Source organism: Arvicanthis niloticus, chromosome 16 (genome assembly GCF_011762505.2).
Source record: "Arvicanthis niloticus isolate mArvNil1 chromosome 16, mArvNil1.pat.X, whole genome shotgun sequence".
In the NCBI taxonomy this organism is placed as follows: Eukaryota; Metazoa; Chordata; class Mammalia; order Rodentia; family Muridae; genus Arvicanthis; species Arvicanthis niloticus.
This window is the reverse complement of record NC_047673.1, coordinates 37567279-37594553: the sequence shown is the minus strand read 5'-3', so window position 1 is coordinate 37594553 and position 27275 is coordinate 37567279. Positions and strand designations below refer to the sequence as shown.

The following is a 27275-nucleotide window of genomic DNA, read 5'->3' as shown; positions in this document are numbered from 1 at the left end:
CCAGGTTATAATCTATCATTAAAGAAGTCAGGGCAGGAGATCTAGCAAGAACTGAAGCAGAGGAGTAAGAAGAGGAGGAGAAGAAGGATAGGAGAAGCTAGGTGATGAAAGAGAGAAAGAGGGGGGAGACAGGGAGGCAGATATTCATGTATCTCCACCAGTCAAAGATAGTTGTTATATCTAGGTCGGTCAGTGGGTTACACCTCTGATTGAACAATTCCAAACTTATAACGCTTATGATTAACATTATTTAAAAAAATGTATAAATGCAAAAAGGAAAAGGGGGCATGGGATAGCGGTTTTCTAAGGGGGGGGGGAATGGGGAAAGGGGATGGCATCTGAAGTGTAAATAAAATATCTAATAAAAAAAGAAGAAAAAAAAAAAGAACTGAAGCAGAGAACACGGAGGAAAGCTGCTTTGCACCTTCTCTCTGGATTGCTCTCTGTCTGTGGCTCTCTCCTGCTAGCTTTGCTGTAGAACTCGGGCTCATGCTTGGGGATGGCGCTGCTTATGATGGACTGGACCCTCCCACATCAGTCACTAATGGAAACATTTCCTCACAGGCAGGATCATACACCCACCTGATCGGGGCAATCCCTCAACTGAGGGTGTCTCAGATGACTCTAGGCGGCGTCAGGTTGACCGCAAAGAATAACTAGTAAACGGCCCTAGTCCACGCCAGGCTAGTGGGGAGTGGCAAAGCTTCTGAGATGTAGGCCCAAGTGGAAAGAAGTGACATCATTGGAGTGGAGCTCAAAAAGGGCCTCTGGTCTCTAAGTTTTTCTGTCTGTCTCCCAGACACCTTAAGGTGTAACAACTTCTCCTGTTAGGCTCCAAGGCAGTTAGTCTACTTGAGAATGGACTGAAAACGCTGAGATTATTAGACAAAGTAAACTTTATTTTTTTAGAAACCGATTGTCTCAAGTGGTATGTTACGTAATAGAAAGCCAACTGATGCCAAGGCGTTATTCAGAGCGTCTCAAGATGCCTCTAACAACCAATACGAGACAACATTAAATTATGTCCTAAAAGAGATTCTTTCTGCCCCTGCATGTGTGCGTGCGTGCGTGTGTGTATGTGCATGTGTATGTGCGCATGTGTGTGCATACAGTGGTGTGTACGCACATGCATGCACATTGTCTGTGCTGCTGTCCTTCCCTGTGCGGAGGACAGAGTTTGTTGTCGCATGTCTTCCCTTGCTCATATCTCCGTCTTATTTTCTGAGATAGTGTGTCGGGCTGAACCTGAGGATCATCATTTCAGTTAGGCTGGCTGACCATCAAGCCCCTGGAATCTGCCTGTCTCTGGGCCCCAGTGTGGAGGTTATGGACACGTGTCACTGCACTTCGTTCTTATGTGGGCTCTGTAGAATAAACTCAGAGCCTTACGCTTATGCAGAAAGCACTTTACCCATGGAGCCACAGACTTGAGATTCATTAGCTTGAGGAAAAAAAGAGGTGAGGAGTCAGAATAGATAGACCAGCATCACTTGGAGACACTTTGACAAAATGTGTCAGGCAAACAAAAACGACTCTCTATTGAAAACAATCGTCTGGTGACATCAGCGATTAGAAGCACCTGTTGCTTTTACAGAGCATCCAGGTTGAGTTTCTTGCATCCAAATGGCAGTTAAAAGCCGTCTAAAACTACAGTTCTAGGAGATATGACTCCCCCCTCTGACCTCCACGTGCCTGCAGTGCACATCTGTGTGAGCTGGCACAAATTCCCATACATAAATAAATTACACGAATCTAAAAATCTGTTTAAATAACCTATACAGGATTTTGAGGGAGATTGTGTCATTGGTAGGATTTGGGAGAGAGAGAATTGTGGGATTAATTTTTGCAGTTAGTGTCAAGAGTAGTCTTGACCCTGATATAGTCAATGTCCTCAAAGAAAGCAATTCACAGTGTGGCTATCATGATGAGTCCCCTAACTCCCTGAAAAAGAATGAAGGGTACTTTCATAACATCAAATGCATAATCTCTGACACTCAACTGTCTGGATTTGCATCCTGGTATGGTGACTTCACAACTGAGACCTGGCACACATTACGTAAGTCCTTTGGGTACGGTGTCCTCCTCTGTAAAATTAGAATAACACCATGTATCCCATGCATCATTATGTGAAGTATGTGGATGGTACAGAGCACACTTAGCACGGCTCAAGACACATAGCACACACCATGACATCATCAGCTGCTCTAATAAGAACTCGTCTGAGATAAGTGCTAACTTAAGGCATCACTAGCTCATGGGCTGCTTTCAGAGCAGTAGCTGGGAACAGGATGGTGAGTGTGAAATAAACATCCAAATATTGTGTAAGTGATCAGATACAATTGAAGATGGATTAGCCTTGAAAGGAACCTTTGGAAGACTGGCATTTAGACCAATGGTCACTCTAGGATAAGAATATGGTAGAAATGCCAGACTCCTATTGTGGTGATTTGAATGAGGATGGCCCCCATACACTCATATGTTTGAATGCTTGGTCCTCAGTTAGAGGAACTGTTTGGGAAGGATTAGGAGGTGTGGCCTGTTAGAGGAAGTCTGTCATTAGGGGTGGGCTTTGAAGTTTCAAAAACCCACACCAAGCCCAGAGTCTATAAGTGTCTTAGGGTTTCCATTGCTGTGAAGAAACACCATGGCTGTAGCAACTCTGACTTTTAGTTTCAGAGGTTTAGTCCATTATCATCATGGTGAGAAGCATGGCAACATACAGGCAGGCATGGTGCTGGAGAAGTTGCTGAACGTTCTCCATCTTGATCCGAAGGCAGCCAGAAGGAGACTATCATCCTTTCTGTGTGGAGCCTGAGCATAGGAGGAGACCTCAAAGTTTACTTACACAGTGACACACTTCTTCTAACAAGGCCAAACCTACTCCAACAAGGCCACACCTCCTAATAGTGCCGCTCCCCCCATGGACTAAACATTCAGGCACATGAGTCTATGGGGGCCAAACCTATTCAAATCACCACAATCAGCCTGTAACTTGTGGATCAGATGTGAACTCTCAGCTACTTCTCCAGCACCATGCCTGACTGCCTGGTACCAGGCTCCCCACCATGATGTTAAATGAACTAACCCTCCAAAACTGTAAGCAAGCCCCCAGTTGAATACTTTCTTTTATAAGAGTTGCCTTGACCACAGTGTCTCTTTACAGTAATAGATCAGTGACTAAGACACCTACTATGTATGGTAATTTTAGTGAGTGGTTTGTTTGAACAACATTGGTTTTGATGTAGATTCAAACGGCACTTGGAATCATAGACTTAGGTGTCCAGATTCAAACACTCATGTTATAAAAGAAATATCATACACCGTCTTTTTTTCTTTATTAAAAGAAATGGACTTTTTATAAATGCCATAATTAATGGATCACTGAAATATTATATCCTGCCCAGGTTTGCATAAGTTATAGCTCTACTTTAGGCATTTACATATTGCCAAAGCAGAAGTGTTCCATGGGTCGAATTCTTTGTGTGTGAGTGTGTAGGTGGGTGGGTGCTGGTGCCAGCATGCATAGTGCATGTATCATCAGAGGACAGCCTTGGGTGTTGTTCCTCAGGTGCTTTCTGCCTCTTGCTTGACACAGCATCTTCCACTGGTTAGAATTTCACCATGTTAGCTGGCCTGGTTCTTCCTGTCTCTGTCTCTCATATTACCATGATTGGGTGTACATCAATACACCCAGGTTTTTTTTTTTTTTTTTTTTTTTTTTTTTTTTTTTTTTTTTTTTTTAATGGGCTCTAGGGATCCAAACTCAGATCCTTATACACAGCAACATTTTACTGACTGACCTATCTCCCCAGGCCTTGGTGATATATTTCTATGGAACTAGTCACCATAAACTTTGTGATATATAATGACCACCACCATATTATGATCATGGTTTTGTAGAAAAGGAATCTAGGCAAGACACAGAGGGGATAGTTCAGCTCTGCTACTCCAACATTAAGGCTTTAGCCAGGGTGGGTTATCTGGAGGGTTTTGGGGAAGTTCAATGGGGGGGCGTCCTATATCAGTCTAGGGCACAATTCTATACCAGGTGTCTGCTGGGGCTGGAATGTCTTCTACACTCAGGAATTTGGTGCCTTGCCTAAGATCGCAAGGACAGCCATGGACTGCCGGTGACTCTGTCTAAACACAGGCTCCTTGAGGCTGGTTTGAGTGTCCTCACATGGTAGTCTCATACTGGTTGCTTGTTACGTGGTGGCTGCTTTCTAAGGGAAGACAATTGGGAGCCATGGAATCACTGTGGGAGGCCTGTGCCCAGCTCTGGGACAGTGTGCCGTCAGCTCTATTCTGTTGGCTAAAGAGTGAAGGGAGCGAAGAGATAGACTGTACCTCTTGATGGAGGTGGTGAGGTTGTATCACAGAAATGCGCTAGAACAGGAGATAGCACCTTTAGAAAACACCATCAGCCTTCACCATAAACTCCAAACTGAAGGCACTTGGCTGGACCGTGCCTCCCTGAGAGATGATAGTTTTGGTTTCTGTTCTAGTACCATTGAACAAGAAGAAACTGATACGCTTGGAGAAGGGTAACTTCAATGAGACCTTCTTTTTCCAGCAAGACTGCAGTGGGATACAGGATGACACTTTCATTCACCACGTCCTGTTGTCTGTCTCAGACCTTGAACTTCAGACTTGAGAACAAGGAGGTAAAACCTTCTCCAAGGCTTTGTGATGGCTCTAAGGATTATGGGATTAGGTTTTCCAGGACTTCCTTTGTCTTCTTCCAGAGTGTTTCCCAGAAAATCAGCATGAGAATTTCCTATGAATATTCTAACAGGGGTTTATTTGTGGGTTTCTAATTCTCTTTAGAAGGCTCATTTAATTTATGACTACATTGAAAACTGTCTGGTTAGTGGAAACACTTCATAGTTTATTATGGATACCATAGGCAGTTTCTAAGTGTTACATGTCTTATGAGACCCCCATGGCCTTTACCTTTTGGTATTAATACTCTCATTTAGTTCTCTTGAGTATGGGCTGGGATTTAGTAAGTTCGGTTTTTTTTTTTTTTTTTTTTTTTTTTTTTTTTTTTTGGAAAAGACTGATCTTGGGGTGGTCCAGTGTGAACAGTAGTCACTGAAGAAAGTTCTGGAAGGGAGTCAGTTGCCAGAAGGAAAATGTGTCCAGGGGACCTTTAAGATCCCTTCTTTGCTATGATAATAGACATTTAAAGCAAAGTAAGATGTGATAATGTTTAGAATTGGAATCCTGCATTATTTTGTTCAGTGGAGGGGAAAGGCTAAGTATTTCGATATAGTTCATGCTACCAGGAGCAGAGAGAACTTCCAGAGGGTCAGGACCCGAGGCTTTGCTAAAAACTATGTGAGTGGCCTAGAGATGAACCCATACCCAAGTGAGTCCTCACATGGGACCACAGCCCTGGCTTAAATCCAACCTCCTGAGAGAGGTGAGCCAACACATTTAGGCAGGCCAATTCCTGACCAATCAGCACTGAGAGATGATAAATGTCTGACTTTTAAGCTTAAAAGGTTGAAGGTATTGTGTTGCATAACAACAGATAACTAATACAGATTTCAAACACAACTTCTTCATGTGGCACCATTGAAGAATCTTTGTGGAGAGTGCCTGCCAGTAGTGGGACAGCTAAAGTGACTGTATGGTGTGGCATGAAACAAGACTGTAGGTTTAGATTCTAGCTTTATAGCCTCATTGCTGTGTAGTTCAGACCAATGACTTACATTCTGTATGTCTCAGGCTCCCTAACATAACAAGCATGGTCAGCAGCTTCCTCGAAAAACAGTTAAAAGAATGAAAGGCCTTTACCTACCCTTAAACGCTGGAATAAATTTTACTATATCATAGGGATTAATACTGAAGAAAGCCTATTAATGACATCTGGATCAAGTTGTAGAAGAGAATGTGGATTAGACTCCTCACCCAGACCTTAAAGGCTGAGCCATCCGTTTTTGGAAAAGAGGATTCCTCTCTGAAGACTTGGAGCCAGCTGAGGCAAGGTTGAGTGAGTGCCAGTCCCAACTAAAACATGGCTTGCAGATCTCAGGGCCTTGATAGGAATTGCAGGACTTAGAAACTCTTATTTGTTTTTCGAAGAGCGAGCTCAGCTTTTAGGAATCATGTTTTAAAGCATGGTTCTCTGAGCAGTCTAGAAAATGGCTGTTTTGTTGTTGCTCTGGGATAATCATTCAAACGGGTCATTTAGTCACACAAATTCATACCGGGCTACATTTGGAAATGAGGTATTTGAAATGGTGTTCCAAAAGGAAATATCTGGTTGAGAACAGGAAGGCAGTACGCGTTGAAAGTAGTATTTACTGTCCCAGGGAAAAGCATGCATTTCACTTACAACGGGGGTTGGAATATTTTTGCTCAAAAACCACTCATGGAAAAGAAACACAGTGGCATAAGACTTTAATTCCAGGACTTGAGAGTCAGAAGCAGGGAGATCCCTGTGAGTTCGAGACCAGCAGGCCTGAAACAAAACAAAATCTCCTCCTTTAAAAAAACAAACAAACAAACAAACAAAAAACAAACAAACAAACAAAAAAAAACAACCCACCAATGAACAACAGCAACAACAACAAAAATAAAATAAACTTTCTGTGGCTAGTGTCCAAGCCTGGGCACACTGTCCACGTGATCAACAGTGACTCTGGGTTGAGAAGTCCACGGTGGTTAGGTTATGTTTTGTTTTTGTTTGTTTGTTTGTTTGGTTTGTTTTCCTTAACTTGGTCAAAGTCAGGGACATTTAGGAAGAAGAATCTCAATTGGGGAAATGCTTCCTTCAGATTGACCCTTAGGCAATTCCTGATTCGTGATTGATATGGCAGGATACCACCAAGGACTGGTATTCTTAGGGTGTATGGAAAAGCAAAAGAGAACGGACAGCAAGGCAGTAGGCAGAACTCCTTCATAGTCTCTGCCTCTCAGTTCCTGCCTCTAGCTTCCTGCCCTGACTTCCTGCTCTGGCTTCCTTTCATGTCTGACTACTAGAGAAAATAAACTCTTGTCTCCCCAAGTTGCTTTGGGTCCTGGGCTTTATCACAGCAATAGAAAGCAAAGTAGGACAAAGGTCAAAATCACAGAACTTGCTTTGCTTTGGCACCTGGAAACGCTAAGATTTAGAAAGGCCCAAAGGATACTCAGCTGCTGATGAGGAGAGTCTAGGGGTCTCATGACCAAGGATCAGGGCAGAGGGAAGCCCTGATGGAGACCCTGCACAGACCTATGGTGTCTTCCCCTAGCATACTAGTTTAGAAGTACTCAGGTGGAAAGACTGGTCTCGGGATGGTCCAGTGTGAACAGCAGTCATTGAAGAAAGTTCTGGAAGGGAGTCAGTTGCCAGAAGAAAATGTGTCCAGGGGACCTTTAAGATTCTTCTTTGCTATGATAATAGACATTTAAAGCAAAGCAAGATGTGATAATGTTCAGAATTGGAATCCTGCATCTAGTAGTAGATTATTTTGTTCAGTGGAGGGGAAAAGCTAAGGATTGCGATACAGTCATATTCCAGGCTCTGGGAAAAGCAGTCACTACGTGCATGGCAATAGTGAGAGCAGTTATAGCCATACAGGTAGGATTAGAGAGGGTGGGGGATGGGTGTTCTGCTGCATCCCCAGCAGGTGTGTCAGGCCCTTTACCCCATCACACCTCTTCTTGTATCAGTTCTTTATTTCAGAGACGTTGTCAGTTTCAGATCCCGCGTCGGTCTTAGGCTCCACTCCACACCAACTATTTGGTTGAATGAACAGAGGCACCGGTCCCCAACGCCTACTGTTGCTGTATGGACAAATGAGGGCATCACAACATGAAGCAGGGAATTCAGTATCTTGAGAGTCGGACTAGTCAAAGGCAAATGGCATCTCAATAGCAATGAGTACATTTGGCAGGAAGATGTTAGTTCCTGAGTATCATTCTATGTTAAAAAGAAAGCGCATTACGTGGAAAGGCAACTGGTCCCTTGGTTGGAGCAAAAAGATGCTGGAAGTGTCAGAAAGGAAGGAAGTACTCAGGGAACAAGAGCCTCAAAATAAGGGCCCTGGAGCCAGCCAGTTTTAGAGGATTCTACTGGTCTTGCTTTGTTCCGAGCATGAGCTATACATTATGAGAGTTAAGTCTTATAATCTCTTGAGTAAAGTAAGAATGCGCAATCCCTATGGCTACAGACTGAGCAGAGGAGAAAGGGAAGCAAAGCATTAGAATGTTCGCCTAAATCTTCAATACCAGGCCTTAGCATAGTCATAACCAAGCCGGGGATCAATAGCCCGAGTTACGTGTCGACAAGCATAGTCATAACCAAGCCGGGGATCAATAGCCTGAGTTACGTGTCGAGGCGCAGCAACATGATACTTATGCAATCTCAAAGGGTCTTTCAAAAAGATTCTTCTTGAGGAGCTGGAGAGGTGGCTCAGTGGTCAGTGCTTGCTGCTCTTGCAGAGGACCTGAGTTCAGTTCTCAGCTTTCATATGCTCGCTGCCATGTATATCTCTAGTTGTAGGGGATCTGACACTTCTTATTAGTCCCTGTGTTACTAGGCATTCAGCTGACGTGTAGACATGCAGACATTCAGACATGCAGACACGAAGATCAGTACTCACACACATAGAATAGGTCGATCTTTCTTTTATTATTGGTTTTTCCAGACAGGGTTTCTTTGTCTAGCCTTGGCTGTCCTAGAGCTTGATTTATAGATCAGGCTTGCCTCAGACTTACAGAGATCCACTTGCCTGGTTCTCTCAAGAGCTGGGATTAAAGGTGTGCACCACCACCACCCAGAAAGTAATTTTTTTTTTTTTAAAGATCCTTCAGGGGCTGCAGAGATGTGAGATGCAAAGACCCAGAGTTTGATTCCCAGAATTCATGTTAGACAACTCATAGCTGCTTGTTAACTCAAGGCCCAGGGAATCTGAAATGATTTTTCTGGTCTTTGTGGGGACCTACATACCCACATGTACATACCCACATACGGACACTCACACATGATTAAAAATAATTTTTAAGAAGCCACTTGCCAATTACAAAGAGTAAAATAGCAACAGTAGAGAGATTTTGAAAAGTTTAGGGAAAGAAGTTGGGTGTCTGTAGAGATAATAGAATTTTAGTGATTTTGGAATCTGGTTGAAGATATATATTTTTTGTACAATTCTTGCAGCTTTGTTTGAAACTATGCAAAAAATAATAAAGGCAGACATGTAAAGCAAAAATAGAGTCACAAGTGTGCCTTCTGTCTTTTGTTTTCCAGCTGCCATTACTCAGACCCAGGCCCAGAGAACAGAGTGAAGAGTATAGCAAATTGAGGCTTAGAGAAGAATATTACCATCCAGGCAAGAAAATAACAGGTCTCACCAGGCAGTGGGAGCCTGGGAAACTCCTAGGGGAGAATGTGGAGCTCCAGCTGCGGTCCCTGGATGGATGGCATCTGTGATGGAGCACTTGGAGTCTGTGAACCACGCTGAATGCCAACACAATCAGATCTACCCCCTTGCTGGAGTCTTTTCTCAGGAAAGCAGTAAGGCAGGACACAACTCCCAGACACGTGGGAAACCAAGGTTCAGTGAGGTTTCCAAGGTCATCCTTCCGTTAGACTAAAATGTGTGACTTTTGGGATTTTAAATTCTTGGAAGCCATCAAGAGAACAGATTAGTTGCGCCCCTTCCCCACAATCACCTGAGTATTTTTTTCTAAGCCAGTGTTTTTAAAGAGGATGGTCCGAATCCAGCAACAGCAGTGCCTAGACATTGCTTAGAAACTATGAATAAAGAGGCATTGTGATGGCTCAGTGGGTAAGGGTGCTTGCTGCCCAGCCTGGTCTCCTGAGTTCAGTTTTCCAGACCTATATGGAGAGCATAAGCTGTCTTCTTATTCCTCCTGACTTCCACTTGCGTGCATACCCACACAAAATAAGTACATGTGATTTTTTTTTTAATTACAAACAAGTAAGATTCATCTCTTCACACTAACTCAATCTTGAGTTAGAACCTAGGAGCGGTACCCTAGTTAAAAAAAAAAAAAAGGGTGCGTGTGTGTGTGTGTGTGTGTGTGTGTGTGTGTTTTCATGCCTCTCAGAGACACATTTTGAAAGTCAGTTCTCTTCTCCCACCGTGTGGGTTCTAGGGATCAGGCTCAACTAGTCAGGCTTGGCAGCAAACGTTTTTATCTGCTGAGCCATCTCGCGACCACACGTGGGTTTTAACTAGTGTTCCTGGGGACCTGGTACACCTAACTACACTCTAATGCTTCTTATGGCAATCGTTTCTTTAGATAGGACTGCAAATCAGAACTTTGCATAGAAACAAGGTTAAAAGGCGTAATAATCGCTGTCCCTGCTGCACAGCTAACTTCAGGAATTGCTGGGTTTCTTCCAGGATAGGCTCGCGCACAGGCTGGAGACTGAAGAGGGTCCACTGGAGTTGAGAGGAGGGACTGATGACAATTTTTCGTGCTTGACTAGGTTTTTTAAAAAAGCTACTTCTAAGGGTACATTAACCAGCCAGCGAAACCACTTGTTTCTGAGGGGAGGTGGGAGGTGGGGGCGGGGGCGGAGCGTGGGGCGGAGCGACATTTCGCAGCTCCGGAATCGGTGCCTTCTCAGTGGCGCCGCGCGTCCCCCTCCCCCCTCCGGATCTGCCCGGAGCTGGGCACCTAAACTCAACTCTCCCAGCTAAGGTCGCCAGCTTCACGGTCTCCGGTACTGGCCTTCTTGGAATTCTTCTGGCCGGGTCCAGCCAAGGGAATTCCCCGGATCACGGCAAACTGCCCGCCTCCTCGGCACCCTTCCTCTGGCTCTCCGCCCCCGCTGGGGCTGCCGGGTGCCAAGGGAGGCTAGGGTGACACGGCTGGAAAATGAGCGGTGCCCGGAGGGTGGCCCGGGGCTGCAGGTAACTGGCGCGGGACCTCAGGGCCAGCGGGCTCTCGCCGTCCCTTTCCCGAACTACAGCGCGGCGACCTGCTGCGCCCTCCCTCGGGCTGTGCCTTGGGACGATTGGGCTCCCGCGGGGCACGAGGGCGGGGAAGGGTGCGGACCCCCAACCTCAAGCACGACTCTGACTCTCCCTGCTCGCCCCACAGCCACTGTCCGGTGCCGGTTCCCTCCAGCAGCCCGCAGCCGCGGCACCGGTAAGTGCAGTCCGCGCGGCGGGTGCCTGGTAAGATGGAGAAGTTTTTGCAGATCGCGCCACACTCTCTGGCCATCGTCCTGGGCCCGGCCGACAGCCTCGAAGAGGAGAAGCCCAGGACGGTTCAGCCCTCGCCCCCAGTTCCCACCCAACCCCGGCAGCTCGCCCGACACCACATCGGGTACGAGATCTTCGCAGATTTCAAAGCCGAGAACATGCAACACTTCTGGAACAAGAAGGTCACAGCCGCGGTGGCCGAGACTTTTTTCCTAGGCTGGATCGACGAGCAGGTCTTGCTGATCCAGGGCAAGGAGGAGCATCTTGAGGCACTGCGGGAGGGCTGGACGCGCAGGGCTCTGCGACCCCCCTCTGGCTTCCAGATCCGCTGCCTGGGTGAGTGCTGCCGCCCCGTCGGGCTGCGGGGTCCCTGCCTTGTCTCCCGCTACCGGAGGCGGGGAGGCGGTGGAGCCGCTGAGGCTGTGCTTAGGCCGGGGTCCCAGGATCCGGGGGAGGGGTCCGCGGTGCTTTGGGAGCGCAATCGGGGAACTTTTGGGCACTTGGAACGTGGACTGCGTCTTTCACCACGCGCGTCAGGGATAGCCAGGGGAGCCTCCTGGCGGCGTCGGTGGCGCGCCCCGCGGGGCGGCGCCTGGAGCTGGCCAGGTAGGCGGCGCGGCAGCTCTGGGGTGTGCACGGGTCGCGGCTACGGGTGTCAGCTTTTCCACGCTTCGCGGGCCTGGGGAGTGCGGGCCAGGCCGAGGGAAAGCACGGGGAATCGGGATTCCGGTGACACCAGATCTGTGAGGCCAGCCCTTCAGCTGCGCCTCGGTCCCTGCGACATCCTTTTCCAGGGTGGCGACCTCGTGGGGCGCGTCGCTCGGCTCAGGTGGGTTGGCGCTGTTCTCTCTCCCGCATTTCCGTACAAGACAAAAGGTACAGTTTTTTTTTTTTAAACTTGTGGTGCAACTTCCAAACAGTATTGTGTGATTGAAGGTGGAGAGAAAAAAAAAAAAAAAAGACAACAGAGAGGAGCTAGGAAAAACGTTTGATCTTTTCGTTTGTTGGTGGCGAAGGAGAAAAGAAAATACTGAGCAGAATAGCTGGAGAGGGGTTTTCGTGACCAAAACTCAGCGTTGTATTGACTTGTGTTTTTTATTGCAATTCTACTTAATATGTTTTCCTTAATCCCGGGCAACCTCGCGCTTAGAAAACTTTAGTTTTGAACCGCGCAGGCCCGGTGGCCAAGAGCAAATACAGCACATAGCAATGTTTTATGAAACGATTCGATGAAGAAAGCATTCTTTCTAGTTTCCAGGGCTTAAACATTCTTTTATGACATTTTGGGAGGAGGTCAAAAGTTCAAACTGTAAAAGCCGGTAAAGCGGCCCTCTGTGGTCCCTGGGCCTCCCCTGAAGGGTTAGCTTTTTACCTACTAGTGTGTTTTCTATGCGGATGGTAAATGGATAGCATTTTTATTTTGCTGTGTTTTGTCTCTCCTTTTTCCTTCTCTCTCTCTCTCTCTCTCTCTCTCTCTCTCTCTCTCTCTCTCTCTCTGCTTAGCAGAGATTTGTTTTTGTGAAAGTTCCTTTGAATCGAGCAGACAAACATCTAGTGAAAACTTGCTTCTTGTCGTGTCTCAAAGATCGATCCTGATCCTTCCTAGCCTCCCCAACCCCCTCCCGCAACCCCCTGGTTCAGCCCCTGTAATTAAGCTGCCTGCTTTACTAAAGGGCCTTCCCCTCCCCCCCCCCCCCCAATGAACGCCTCTGAGGGTTGGTCTGCCTTCATTTCTTTTACAGTGCAGTACTTGAACGTTTGGAGAATCGTTGTCCTTAAGTTTGTGCACACACCTTCAAGACCTTTCTACAGTATTTTGTTAGTTTCCTTTGAAACTTGATCCCAGGCTGCTTTTGTTTTTTGATTTGGAGTTTTCATCTATGCACTTTATAGTCTAATGTACCCCTCGTAAAACTCCAAAGTTTGACAATGGCCTCTGTACTCCTGGAGCCCTTTTTACCCCACCATTACAATTTGGCTATGGGATCTAAGGATCAGCAACATCGTTTCATTTGAAAAACGTTTCCGTATGTTCATTTTTTAAAAAATTTTATTTTATGAGTATTTATAAACAGATAGGAATTCTCGATCTGTCATATTCACCAAAGAGAAGCATTTTGACAAATTCGAAAGGTTCCAAATCCATTACTGAAGTAGCTTGATTATGGCTGTATTTATGAATATTGCCTGTCACAGGCTGACCTTCTCCTAATGACTGTCTGCTCTGGCTACTGCAGGACCGGGCTCAACCCTTAACTTGGGGTCATGGGTAGGAGGAAGAGGCTTCTTCTTAAAACTGAAGGCATTAGATAAAAGAGCCAGGGTTAGGGAGTGTGTGAGGGGGTGGTACCTGCTGATATGCAGGTGGCAACTGCCTTTTGAACCCCCTTGGGGGTCAAGATGTCTGCTGGTGCTTCACTTTCTCCTCTCTAATGGTGGTTATAATGATGGGTCGGTTGAGAGATTACGATGCACTATAAAATTCTCTAACGGGATGTCCATGCCTGTGGCAGGCCTCCTCATTTCTTGGAGCTACTGGGGACTGGCTCACAACCTTTCACTCCGAACCACAATGTTACTACTGTTGACAAATCAAGATACAAAGAAAGAGAGAAAAGAATCACACCGTAAGCGGCGCAACTTTATTTTGAAAAGTGTGATCGATATTTTAGGAATATCCTGGGACTTACTTAATCTATGTGCAAGAGCAGGGAAGCAAACACTGCCTTTGATACATCAATAATCTGATTGTTTTGGTTTCTATTTTAATGTCAATACATACCTTGCAGTGTATTCCAACTGTTCTTCTAGTTTGCACTTAAGCCTGTTGTCAGATACCTTCGTCCTCTTTTGTGATCTTAGTTACTCCATGAGTGTCTGCCACAGAGCCAGAGACACCAGTGAGCACTGCAGGGAGCGTTATATCCCTACTTGCTGAACATGAACCAGGCGGGGCTCTGAAATAACTGACAGCCAATCATTAGCTCACGGTTTGTTATTCTTGTAGGACATAATGACATTCACACAAAGGATCATTTTCTAGATGGTTCCTTAGATCCCACCAGGGACAGTGAACTTGTAATGAACTTGTTCTCTCAGATTCTCCCAGTGAAGAATAGAAAGAAAGGCTTTGTTGCCAGTCTCAGATGCACATCCCCTGGACGAGTGCCCCTATGCCATCCTGGAGGAGAGGATGCAAAGACAGTACCTAGAAACTTTTGTCTAGCTCTGCCCCGCTACAGTTGGGGCTAGCCCATGAGTTCATATTTTATTTCATAGCTTACTGGGAAGTGGGGAACATCTACATTGGAAAATACAAGCATTTCAGTGTCTGTAATCCCCAAAGTATACCGTTCTCACCAGCTGTAAAATTTTCCGGTGAGTGTTGGAGACCCAAGTGGTGATTACAGGATCAACCAAAAAGGAGGGAATTAAATAATTCAAAGGTTGTGTAGTTTCAATTTGGCATAGTCAAATCCACCACTTAGAAATAATCTACCTGAGTATTCTTAGAAATATCCTATGGTATGCAAATTGAATCAAAGGTCACATTTTATCTCTAGGACCCCCCAAAAGGAGACTTATCTGTGTATGTAAGAAACTAGTAATTATTTTTTAACTGACTGAGAATTTCAAACATGCATAACATGTTTTCAAATTGTCCTGTAAAACACGTTACATTAAGTCCCAAACATGTTTACTGGGGTTTTCCAGTGTGGATCTCTTGTCACTTCCTAAAGATACAAGGGCTGATAAAGCATGTGGTTTGGGGGCTGAGGTTCTGACTGGAGGCACTCAGCAGTCTAGGTGCTTCCTAGGCTCTTGTGCCTTTCGGATGAGCTAGAAGCAGGCAGGATAGGATTCCTGGGGTGAGAGGAGCCAGGCTTTCTGTGGGTGGGTGAGGGGAGTGCTGGCCCAGGAAGGCCTCAGAGCAGCAGGCTGGGAGCTGGGGCTTGCAGGAGGTCAGGTGCAGGGGCTGCAAAATCCAAGCCCTGTTTGGAAGTGGATGGGCCCACAGTGGATAGTGTTGTGAGACAAAGCAAGGGCCTTGTGTGAAGAGTTGGAAGGACCTGGGAGCTGGGCTTTCATGCTGAGAGAAGGAGTGATACCATTTGATGTATGTTTTAATAAAGTTCCTAGAGTCAGAGAAGGTGACAGATGGGCTGGAGGACATAAGAGGTACAAACTTATTATTATCTGCAGTCACGGGGACAAAGGGTTTCATAGTAGACCATTTCTCTTATGGTACACTGCTGTTCACAGCCATTGCCCTCAAAAGGATGTCATCTGTCTGAGTCTAGGGATCTGTCTGCCTTGGCCCTAGACCCTTGCAGCATTGTGTGAAGCCACACTTTGGGCCTCTATTCCTTTGCGCTGGGCTCCTGGGTTTTTCCACCCGTTAATGCTCATGGGTTCCACTGACTCCAGATCCCGGGGATGCTGGGTTACTGCCCTGTCTCTGTCCTCTGCAGAGACTTCTTACACTGCTCCATTTGGTTCTTAAATATTCAAATAGTTGTGATCAAGTATACTTTTATGACCCAAATATACATTTTAGAGTGTAGTTGAGGCTAGTCCTTTGCATTAAAAAAAGGTTTAGAATATGCAGGTGTTATTTCATTTGGAAAAATTTAATTGGTGATCTCAGGAAGATTTTTTCTAGCCTTAGATCTGCTACATAGTTGACAGTGGCCTTGAATTACTCATCATTTTGTTTCTTCATTCAAGGGCTGGCAACTAAAGAGTTGCTTTTTTTTTTTTTTTTTTGACTTATGTATTTTATGTATCTGAGTACACTGTGGCTGTATTCGCACAGACCTTAAGAGGACATCTGATGCCATTACAGATGGTTGTGAGCCACCAAGTGGTTGCTGGGGATTGAGCTCAAGACCCTAGAAGAGCAGTCAGTGCTATTAACTGCCAGTCATCTCTCCAACCCCAAGAGCTGCTTTCTTAAAGAGGCTTCTTAAAGAAGTAAATTACCAAGACAAAATTGATGGGCATTTTTTTCCCTCTCTTGGTGACACAGACATAGGCCATATTAAAAGTAGATAAAAGCAGGTTTTTTTTTAGGAGGCAGCTTTCCGGTAGGTTCACTGATCTCACAGGTGGAGGTCAGTGAAGTCGTACATCCAGGCTAAAGAAGGTTATAGAACTTAGGCGAGGAATGATGTGCTAGCTAGGAGCTGGAATTGTGTCCGTACATGGCCAGAAACTGAGCCCCTGGGGGAGCACTCTTGGGTGCGTTGCCGGAAACCTGGAGACAAGGAGTGATGCATGTTAGCCTGGAGTTTTCTCTGTGCGGGCAGGGTTTGGTGAAGGAGAGCAGCCAGGGGTTCCCAGCTTGTGCTGGGGATGAGCAGGGGTTCCAGCCTAACAAATGTGTTTAAAAATTTTTCATACCCTGGACTGGAGATATGGCCCAGTGGTTAAGAGCACTGGCTACTCTTCCAGAGGACTTGGGTTCAATTCCTAGCACCCACAGGACTTTCGCAAATTCCTTTTAATTCCAGTTGCAGAGGATCCGACACCCTCTACAGACATTCATGTAGGCAAAATACCAATGCATATTAAGTAAATAAATACATGATAAAAAGGTGCATCCTCCAAAAAAACACTTGCACACTTAAAAACCAAGATAGAAGCTACTCATAGTTCAAGTACTTTGGATCAACTTAAATTCGCTTAATTAATCGAATTAGTTGCTTTAAACTTCTTTGATTCTCTTGGCTCCATGGTTAGTTAAGAGCAGTGGCTGCTCTTTCAGAGGATCTAGGTTCAATTCCCAGCACCCACATGGCAGCTCACATCTGTGCAAGGGGATCCAACACCGTCACACAGATTAATGCAGGCAAAATACACACAAAAGAAAAGTAAGTAAATAAAGGGTGCGAAAAACTTCTTTGATTTATCTAGCAACTGGGACACATACTTTCTCTGCTCTTTCTGAGTGGGTAGAGAACGAATCAGACTTAAAGGTTGTAGTCTAGTGAGCCGACAGACATTCAGACATTTAAAGAAAAAAATATGCACTTGGTTTTGGGTTTTGCCGTGCTAATGATTGAACTCTGGACCTTGTGCATATTTGGTTAGTACTCTGCCACTGAGCCATATCCCCAGTCACTGAAATATGAACAAGGCAGCTAGAAACTGGCCCCAGGCAGCTTGATGCTGAGGCACGTAGGCGGAAGGTCTCTCTGCTCTAGCGCCTCATTTTGGGGGAAGTTTGAATGATGAGGCAGGTAGGCAGTAGCAATAGTGACAGGGTTACTAATGGCAGTTAGCCTGAAGTACTTGAGAAACAGATGAGAAAGCCAGAGGGGTTAACCCAGGCTAGCCCAGTGGAGGCATGCAGGATTATATTTCGCATTGAGGGGATATGAATCTTCAAGTACAGTGTGCTCAATTAGATTTGTAGAAAAATCCAAAGGAATTTCAGATAGGATCTTATTTCTTGAAGATGTTTACCTGTCATGTTAAAACCTCAGGATTAGTCTAAAGATGGAAGAATGATGCAATTAAGGGTTCATTAACGTCCACTCAGTCATAAAAACCCATTTTTTTTAATGAACCACCTCACTCAGGTTCCCTGGCCCTCCAAGCAAAGGTGTGTCTGTTTCTATAAGAGCAAAGATTTAAAGTGAACTTCTGAGCTAGCCGGCCATGCCTAGACTCAGCGACAGGCTTGGTGAAGTCTTGTACATTTCAGTCCTTATTGTTCACTTATTATTATTCCGTTGTTTACTTACTGTCTCTAGCCTGCGTTTGTCTCCTTTTGAGTTTGTTTTAAATTTGGGAAAGAAAGTGTATGGAGAGAAGAATTTACTGGTCATTATTAAGTTAATTTAAGGAAGTGGTTCTCAACCCGTAGGTCACGACCCCTTTGAGGTTGCACATCAGCTATCCCGAATATCAGTTCTTACATTATGACTCATACAGTAGCAAAATTACAAAATAACGAAATTATTTTGCGGTTGGGGGTCACCGCGACATTAAGGGGTTGTAGCATTAGAAGAGTTGAGAGCCATTGATTTAAGAGACTGCATGGAAAAGGTGCCTGGGTACTGTGGAAACAAATACTTTGTATTCTCTGCTCCTAAGATGCAGGGTGTGAGAGGGGGGAAGGTGGAGGTGGTGAGAGAGCTTATGCTTAGGTTGACCTATGACAAACAGTAAGGGTGAAGATGACAGAGAGGAGGAGGGAGCAGGGGACACCAGCTGGCCCCAGAATTGTGCCTGGCTGTGTGACCTTGCAGGAGGACTTCAGGTTAGAAGTCAGGAGTCAGGGAGGCCTTTTCCAGTTTCACAGCCTTTCTAACCAAGTGCCTTCTCAGTCACCAAGGCAAAGAGGAATGCTAAGAGAGCCAACCTGTTTATCTCTTGGGATCCTCACAGAATAGGCTGCAGGACTTCGTGTTTAGTGCATGGCCAAGTTTGGTCCCCAGGGTTCATATCAAAATCTGGACATGGTGGTGGCATGTGCTTGTAACACCAGCTTCTAGGTGGCAGAGCCAGGACGATCTCTCCGTGGCTGTTTAGCAGATTAGTGAGCCTTGGGTGGAGAGAGAACTTGTCTCAAGAAATAAAGTAGGAGGAATGACATCTCTGGCTGTCCTCTGGCTTCAAGACACACATACACACGTATACATGTACACACAACATATATACACAGAGACATTCTTCATCTGATCGGTAACAGTAACATTGATCCTGCAGTTGTACCTTATGGGCAGTATTCATCCAGAGTCTTGGCTCTTTCTCCAAGGAAGCTTACTGTCTTGCAGGTTCTGATGGTGACTCCTCCCTGCCCCTGCCCCCTGCCCCTGCCCTCCTCTTTTTCCTTTGGTCTGGATAAACTTGGAAAGCCTACCGATTTTAGAGTTAATATGGAACTGTGGGAGACTTGAGTAACTTTTGTTGATAGCTGAGACTCTGTGAGCAGCGTCTCATGGTCTAATTTGTCTAGGTTGATTTCCTTTCACCAGAGCCAGGTTATTAATTTATTAAAACATCTTGGTTTAAGGAAACGTCTTTAATAGTTAACTGTGCAATGCGAATACGGGAACATGAAAGTGAGACCTTAGGAACTATGTCTGCCCCAAGATAATCTCGGCTACCCTTGTATTATTGTTGTTGTTATTATTATTATTGTTATTATTATTTTAAATTTCTATCTCTATATTTCCTCTTCCATTAAAAAAAGGAGTATTCTACAAGATAGGCCTTACACCATTTCTGTCTTCATTTTATTAAGTGCTTGTGGACCTTACTGGAAAATCGAATAAAGTGTGAGAGGGAGAAAGATGGACTCTTGGTAATGTTTCCTATGTGTCAGGCAGTGCTGCAGGCACATTGTACACCTTGCCTCATCTAAACTTTAAAGAGATATTGATAATGGGGTTTGCTTTAAATTTTTTTTTTGTTATTGTTTACATGTACTGCCTGATGCCTGAAGAGATCATCAGATCTCCAGGGGCTTGAACTACAAATCGTTCTGAGCTATCCAATGTGGATGTTTCTAGTTTAGTGTTTTTATTTTTGTATAAAGGAGTGCAGTAAAACTTTTAGATGTGAAATAATTTCTCTCATTTAAAAAAGGGAATTGATTTACAGCACAGTGACACACAAATATGTAAAGTAACAACTGAAGGTACAGGTCCTATGAAAGAAATACATTTTAAGAATTTATTTATGTGTATCTCTATGTGTAGGTGTGTGCATGTGAGTGTAATGACCATACAGCCCAGAAGAGGGCGTCTGATCTCTTAGAGCTGGAATTACAGGCAGTTGTGAGCAGCCTGCCATGGGTGCTGGGAACTGAACTTGGGTCTTCTGCAAGAGCAGCTAGTGTGAAGCATCTTCTCTGTCTCATGATTTTTTTCAGCACATACAGATTGTATAATTATAAACTGTAGGGTCTTTAAAGCTAAAAATTTACTTTTAAGTACAGTTTTGATTAGCTCCCATAAGCTCTGACATACACACTTTCCATTGTTTCCGTTAGGTGGATAACTACTATTTTGATTCCCCCTCTGACCTAGTAATTATCCTAGATTAGTTTTTCTTACCTCATCCTTAGAAGTCGATGTTAAAAAAAAAAACCTGTTGTCATTGATTATTTCTGTTTTGCAGAGTCAGTGTTGACTCTGTAATGTTTCGTAATTGCAGAGGAGAAGCAAAAATTAAGAGTGAGAAAAATATAAAGTCTTAACTGTTAGCATCAAAGTATAGAAATCTCAGCACAGAAATAGTCATGTCTCCATTCATACTGACGGGGAGTGGTTCCAGAATCCTCTGTGAATGTGGACACCCACGGACGACCAAGTCCCTTGTGCTAATTAACTGAGAAGGATAGTTAAACGACACACATCGCCCATGTGTTTTGATCATGGCTAGATTGCTTGTAATAAAGTCACATAGTGTAAGTGTATTGTTTAGGAAATACAGTCAAGAAAAACATTGTCTCTTCATGTCCAATGTGGATATACTTTGCTTAAAAAAAAATTTCAAATCTGCTTTTGGTATAATCTGCAGATGAAGAACCTTCAGAGATAGATGGCTTATTACATGTGTATTTAGTTCCCAAATTTACTCATATCCCGAATAAGAATCAGGTTTGTATGCTTGTCTTAGTTAGAGTTTTATTGCTGTGAAGAGACACCATGGCAAAGACAAATCTTATAAATGACAACATTTAATTGGGTCTGGCTTACAGGTTCAGAGGTTCAGTCCATTATTGTCATGGCAGCATGCAGACATATGTGGTGCCAGAAGAGCTAAGAGTTCTATTCTACATCTTGATCCAAAGGCAGCCAGGAGTGGACTATCTTCCACAGGCAGCCCAGAGAAGACTCTATTTCCACACTAGGTAGTCTGAGCATAGGAGACCTCAAACTTCATCCTCACAGTGATACACTTCTTCCATAAGGCCACACCTACTCCAACAAAGCCACACCTCCTAATAGTGCCAGTCCCTGTGGGCCAAGCATTCAGACATATGAATCTATAGGGTCCAAGCCTATTCAAACTACCGCAGTGTTCTACAGAAACCTGGAAAAATGGTAATTTTATTGGATGTGCGTGTTAGCTTTATTAATACATTTTTATATATTAAGTGTATTATATTCAAATCTGCTTTTATTTTTGTATGTTTTATTAAAGAGTGTGGGTACTAAAGTAATTTTCTAAAAACTATACCTTCTCTCTGTATAACCTCCTGTCTGACTCCTGTGTGCTGGAGTTAAAGGCATATACTACCACGCCCAGCTATATTTTGACATTTTGATACTGCATGCATATAGTATAGATTTTACCTTTTATATAAGAATATAATATACATTTCTGTAATTTATACAGAATGGTATAATACAAACTTCATTTTCTAAAAAGCAGAATGGAAAAACAGACTTGCATTATCTTTTCCTTCAGAACATTGACTTTCTATTCACCATTGTTGATAAAACATTTTAAGTACTTTTTCTCTCTGAGATACATTTAGAATGTACTATTATTTGTGTCTCTGTGTATGTACATGCCTGTGGTTCACATATGTTGCAAGGTCCCTGTTTAGAGTGAGTAAGACAATCTCGGGTGTGAGTCTTCAGGTACTTTCCTTTTTTTTTTTTTTTTGAGACCAGGTTTCTGATTGACCTGGAACTCTCCACATAGGTCAGGCTAGGTGGCCCATGAGCTTCCAAGGATCTGCCCGTGTCCTCTTTGATGTCACTAGGATTACAGCACACACTACCATGCCAGCCTGGCCTGCTTTGTCAGTTCCGGGGATCCAAACTCAGGTCATCATACTCGGGATGCAATGTGAATACTTTGCCAGGCAAATTATCGCCCCAGCCCCTGAGCATGTTTTAGTCTCCAAAAAGTGATAGATTTTTCCATGGGAGGGAGTCAAACATCAGCTTTTTGTAAATCATTCACACTGAACTGAAATAGCACAGCCCACCTGGCCAGTGGGCATTTAAATGCCGTCCTTGATTTCTTTCTCTTTAGCATCGATTTGTAAACCTGATTGTTCCTTGGATACTGAGCTTTGTGTCAGGGATTGTAAGGAAGTGAGGTGGGAGAGGGATCCCCAATAGCTGCTGCCTGGCAACTGCAGGGGAAGAATAGCTGTGGGTGTGAGCATTGGGATGAAAGGCACTAGCCACCACCACCGCCCAGCCCTGGACTAGAGATTTTTAATATTAGGCTCCTGCTTGATAATAAAGAAGCAGATATTCAATGACACTTGTTAAAATGTGGGGAGGAAGATTTTATTGAGGACCATTGCAGTAGGTATAGGGGCCATAGCAATAGTATCTTGTGGTTGTGGGGAGGGGCTGAACTTGTAAGCTTCCGGTCAGACTACTGTAACAATGGACTCCAAGAAACTGGAATTTCTCTAGAAGTTTCTACCACGATGGGAGAAGAAAAAGGCTGAACTTCCGTGGCCAGCAGTCAGAGGAGGAACTTTACACAGTTCTGACAATGTGCCAGCTCAGTTGCAGGAGACTGGAGGGTTGGATCTTGACTAGAACAGGTTTATTAGGCATACCTCTTGGTTGTCTATTTAAACTTCGACCTCATATTAGAAGATATGAGGAAGATAGATTTTGAAGATAGATTTGGGGTGAAGAGTGTCCCTGGACGTTCTCTTTCCAATGTGGTGTGGCCATTTATATTCTCTGTCTGTCTGTCTGTCTGTCTGCCTGCCTGCCTGCCTGCCTGTCTGTCTGTCGGTCTCTCTTCCTCACTGTGTAGTCTTGGTGGACCTAGAACTCAGCGTGTAGACCAACCTGGCCTCAAACTCACAAAATCCAGCTGCCTCTGCCTCCTGGGATGACGTTAATGGCATGCATGGGGTTAGCTACTGTGCCCAAATTTACTCTACCTTTGTAACACTGGCTTATTGAGGTCTGGTGCCTGAGCCCGGCTTGTTAGGGTTAACAGAACACAGGTTCTGATGTGAACAATCCCTGCAACAGACTCACCTCTGTATTCAGCCTGAGCAACGGCAGATTTGTAACAGAGGATCAGAGTGGAGGGGAAAGGATGGAAACTTATTTAAGGAAATAGAGAAATGACTGGGGCTCTGGTCAAATCCCTGTAACAGGGTTCTTGCTGAACACACGTCAGGGTGGTTGGATTCACTTGGGCATGGTGGAGGAAGAGAACCCGATCAACTGTCAAGGGTGAGGATTGTGCCCAACTAACTTAGCACCAGTCTCTGTAGAAACTGAATTATATAAGGAAATGCATAGATGGGTCTAAGAAACAGTTCAAGAGTTTGAGTAAAGTTTGGCTAAGCCCAGAAAAACATAGCATTAGGGCAACAGAGCCACACGAGCAGAGGCAGCCATTTGATAGAAGGAGGTCACATTGAATGCTATTTGGAGATCAGAATTGTTTTTGTTAGTTTTGCCTGGTTATACTGCATAAGCTGTCCAATGTTTGAGAATCTTAGTTGCAGGGGTCACATGCCATAGGGTAAGGAGGATGCCCACCTTATTTCTGGCTCACACTGGTTTCAAAGCCACAAGAATAACCCAGGAATTCTAGAGATCTTTGGGTAGTCTAACCCCAGCTTCTTGATTCTGACCTGAGGTCCAGGGTGGCATGCTGTTCTTGTGGTTGGTAAGTTTTTATCTTTCTTCTCATTTGAACTCGTCCATTACCTATATGTACCAGTCATAGACATTTCTAATGATTCCAAATCAAGAAGGAAATGAAGGCACGAAGCTGTGCCTCAGGACAGGATCAGCTTAGAGAGTGCCAAGGAGATACAGCCACGAAGTTAGTGATGAGATTAACCTACCAATAGACAACCGATTAATTACACACTCTTCCCCTGAAATCTCTAGTTGATAAACTCCTTCTCTGCTCACTTTCCAGGTTTAAAATGAACATAAGAGCCAGGCTTGGTGTGACTAGCCTGGCACAGGTGGTGCACGCCTTTAATCCCAGCGCTCTGGAGGCAGAGGCTGGAGGATCTCTGAGGGCCAGAGGCTAGCCTGGTCTACATAATGAGTTCCAGGACAGCCAGCCAGACCTATGTGAAGAGGCCTTGTCTCAACAAAACCAAACGAACAGAGCCATATCTCACTGAGATAAATAATTATGTTATAAATACATTTCTCTGGGTGAAATAAAAAACTCAGAAACACTAAGATTCTTAAAACAGTGTGAGTTCCTTTGTTTTCAGGGGTGTGGCTGAAAGGAAATATCTGGCTCTCCTAAGGTCCAGCTCCGTGTAATTCCGTTCTTAGTGAGAATTTAGAAGCTGGTTTAGCCAGCAAACTTACATGCAGTACGAATAAGTCATACCTGAAACTTACATACTCAAATTGCTTCACAAAATCACATTTGCGTGTGATACCTTTTAAAATGTCCATTGGAAGGATTTTGGATTAAAACAACAACAAAATGTTAAGTACGACAAAACAAATTTTCTTCCTTCTTTTAGTTAACATGTCTGAATGTTTGATAGCGGACGATCAGTTTCCGGCCAGCAGAGTGGGATTGTATTTGCTTGGGAGAAGAGTTGAATATGAACTGTTACGTTCTGGGATCAGCTCCTCTGTCAGAACGTGAGTCTACACTGGCCAACCACAGGTCAAGAGCGTGACCTATACACTAAAAGTGCTTTTGTTTTCAAGGAAGGGATTTCCAGTCTGACTGTGTCAGCAGAGAGAATGTTCACATTCTTCTCACAAGGGCTGATGCCTGCAGCAGGGATTCTGGTCAATACAGTTAGCTCCTTATAACACCGTAAACACACTTCATTTTTCAAGTAGAGCATCTTTGTGCTGACTTTACCCTTATGCTGAGAGAGATCATCTAGACATTTCAGTTAAGACACTGTATTCTCCAGTCATAAAGTTTAAGAGATTCCCATTAATAGTTCGATTATTACATTTTTATTCTGCTTGTCTATATCACAGTGTAATTTGCTTGCTCATATTAACAGGTGATTTTGAACGTGTGTTTCCCTTCAGGCTGTGATCGTTTTTGAAGGGACAGATTTCAATCTTTGATTTATATTTTCCAATCCAGTTTTCTGTGCCCATGTACAGGTTTCAGCACTGCATAGGTGTCCTTGAAAGTATTAATACTAAGCCGATGCTGGCGGAAGCTCCAAACTATAATTTTTAGACGGGGTAGCATGCTGAATGTGGGTAAAGATGTGGGTAAAGTCTGATGCCTTAATGCACTGGCAGTGATATCGTAAACTACTTTTATTTTTTTTTTCCCCAAAAGCATTTTAGCAGTGTGTATCAAAAAAGCTACCCTGACGTTGTCATGTTTTGATGTGGTGATTTTATCTCTAGGACCAGATAATGGATCCTATAAAGGGCTTTGTGTAGGCCTTTCCATATACAACTTATATGGAAAAAAATACTTGTGTATACTCTAAATGCTGTGATTAGAAAGTAGTTAGGGATATTCTGTTTCTGTATGTTGGGTAGAATATGTAATAGTTATTAAAAATGTCTTTGAGACTCAGTGTGATGATACACACCCATAATCCAGGACTCTGGAGACAGAGGCTGGAGGACTGTGAGGAGAACATAGCCTGGGCAACGTATCGAGTTCAAGGGCACTCTGGGTTACATATGAAGATCCTGTCTCAAAAACGTTATGAAGCTACAACGTTGAGAGATACTTACAATCTATGATGTTCCCTGAGCTGCACTGACTATTTGGTAGCTGATCTAATCAGTGCTGAACTTAAATCAGGTGCATAAGAATTAATTGGGAAAAATAACGATACTACCACACAGCTGCACTACTTTCTGTGCTTTGGGCCACCTCCAGGAGTCTTTTCCGAGCTGAAGTCCCCAAGCTAGAGGGTCACTTTGTACTGTCCTGTTAAGTGGTGTGACTGGGACCTTAGGCCTGCAACCGGTGGTTCCTGAATTTGTCTATCTCATGTTCACGTGAGAGCTTTAAAAACAGGAATGACTGCATAAATAAGTAAATACCTGGTGGCCTCCTCTGAATTAGAGTCACCTTATGAAGATGCAGAGGCTGGCTCTGTCGCCAGTCTACGACCAGCACTGAGATCCTCTGAGCAGCCAATTGATGCTGTTAATGAACAAACACAAAATACACACCAGGTATCACCATCACAAGCACTGGTCCTGCTTGGATGTAGGATCGTAGTAGGTATTGGATGTAGTAAAGGCGTTTTTTTTTTTTTTTTTTTTTTTTTTCTTCACTTTTCAGATTTTCTTCATCAAGGGATGATGTCGCTTTTGGTATAAGAACAAAGAAACAGTTAAATAAAAGACTTTAAGAGCTCTTATGGGGAATACTATGTTATTTTAAAAGAATTTTTAAATTAAAAAAATACACTTATTTATATGTTATGGTGTGTGTGGGTGTGTGGGTACGCTCGTGTGTGTGTGTGTGTGTGTGTGTGTGCATGTATGTACATACATGTGCCCCACTGTGGTGCACATGTGGAGGTCAGAGGACCACTCATGGGGATCTGTTTTCTTCCTCTACCATGTGAGTCCCAGGGACTGAACAAAGTTGTCAGACTTGGCAGCAAGTGTCTTTACCAGCTGAGCCATCTCACTATGGTGCTTTTTAGAAAACAGTCCACAGGAAGGTCTGTCCATAGGTGGAGAAAATGGAATTAAATCCGAAAGAGACATACTCTTGGCAAGATGCTACAAAATGTATCAGTCAAACTGTTACTATGACCAGCATGTCTTAAATCTGCCTGTGTTATAATATAGCTTTAGATAGTAAGACTCCGGGGTATAGGTTTGTAACTTAAATAGTGTTGGAATCATGTCTTAATCAAAAATAAAGCATTGGATAATTAAGGGAAGCCTGGGAGGCTAGTCTCCTTATCCCGTTGGCAAGTGTGCCTTTACATGGCAGTTGCACAACGTTTTTGTTAAGGAGGAAGGTGTTTTTCTCATGATTGAGAGGAAAGGGTGTGGAATGATATACTGTTACAGGACATCATGGTCCTTGCTGTTGATTCTGAGCCAAATGACATTCAGTGTGGGAGCGAACACAGGATCCTTTCCAGTCCGCACTTTTGACACCATAGGTTGCCGATTTGTGTCACCCCAATGGGGAGTGAAAACATGGAGCCTT

General features: G+C 44.1%; 1 protein-coding gene across 3 annotated transcripts in view; it reads left to right on the top strand.

The window, feature by feature from the left end:
* Window positions 1-10592: 10592 nt before the first annotated feature.
* The window catches only part of Stox2 (storkhead box 2), a 238591-nt gene continuing 221908 nt past the window's right edge, over window positions 10593-27275 (top strand). Inside the window, exons 1-2 of one of the 3 annotated variants that reach the window (XM_076914130.1) lie at window positions 10593-10874; window positions 11065-11504. In XM_076914130.1, coding sequence (XP_076770245.1) covers window positions 11147-11504 — 358 coding nt within the window. In that variant the 5' untranslated portion in view covers window positions 10593-10874; window positions 11065-11146. Of the gene's footprint in view, window positions 10875-11064; window positions 11505-11850; window positions 11998-27275 lie in introns of those variants that run through there. The other 2 variants (XM_076914129.1, XM_076914131.1) reach the window with 2 other exon arrangements.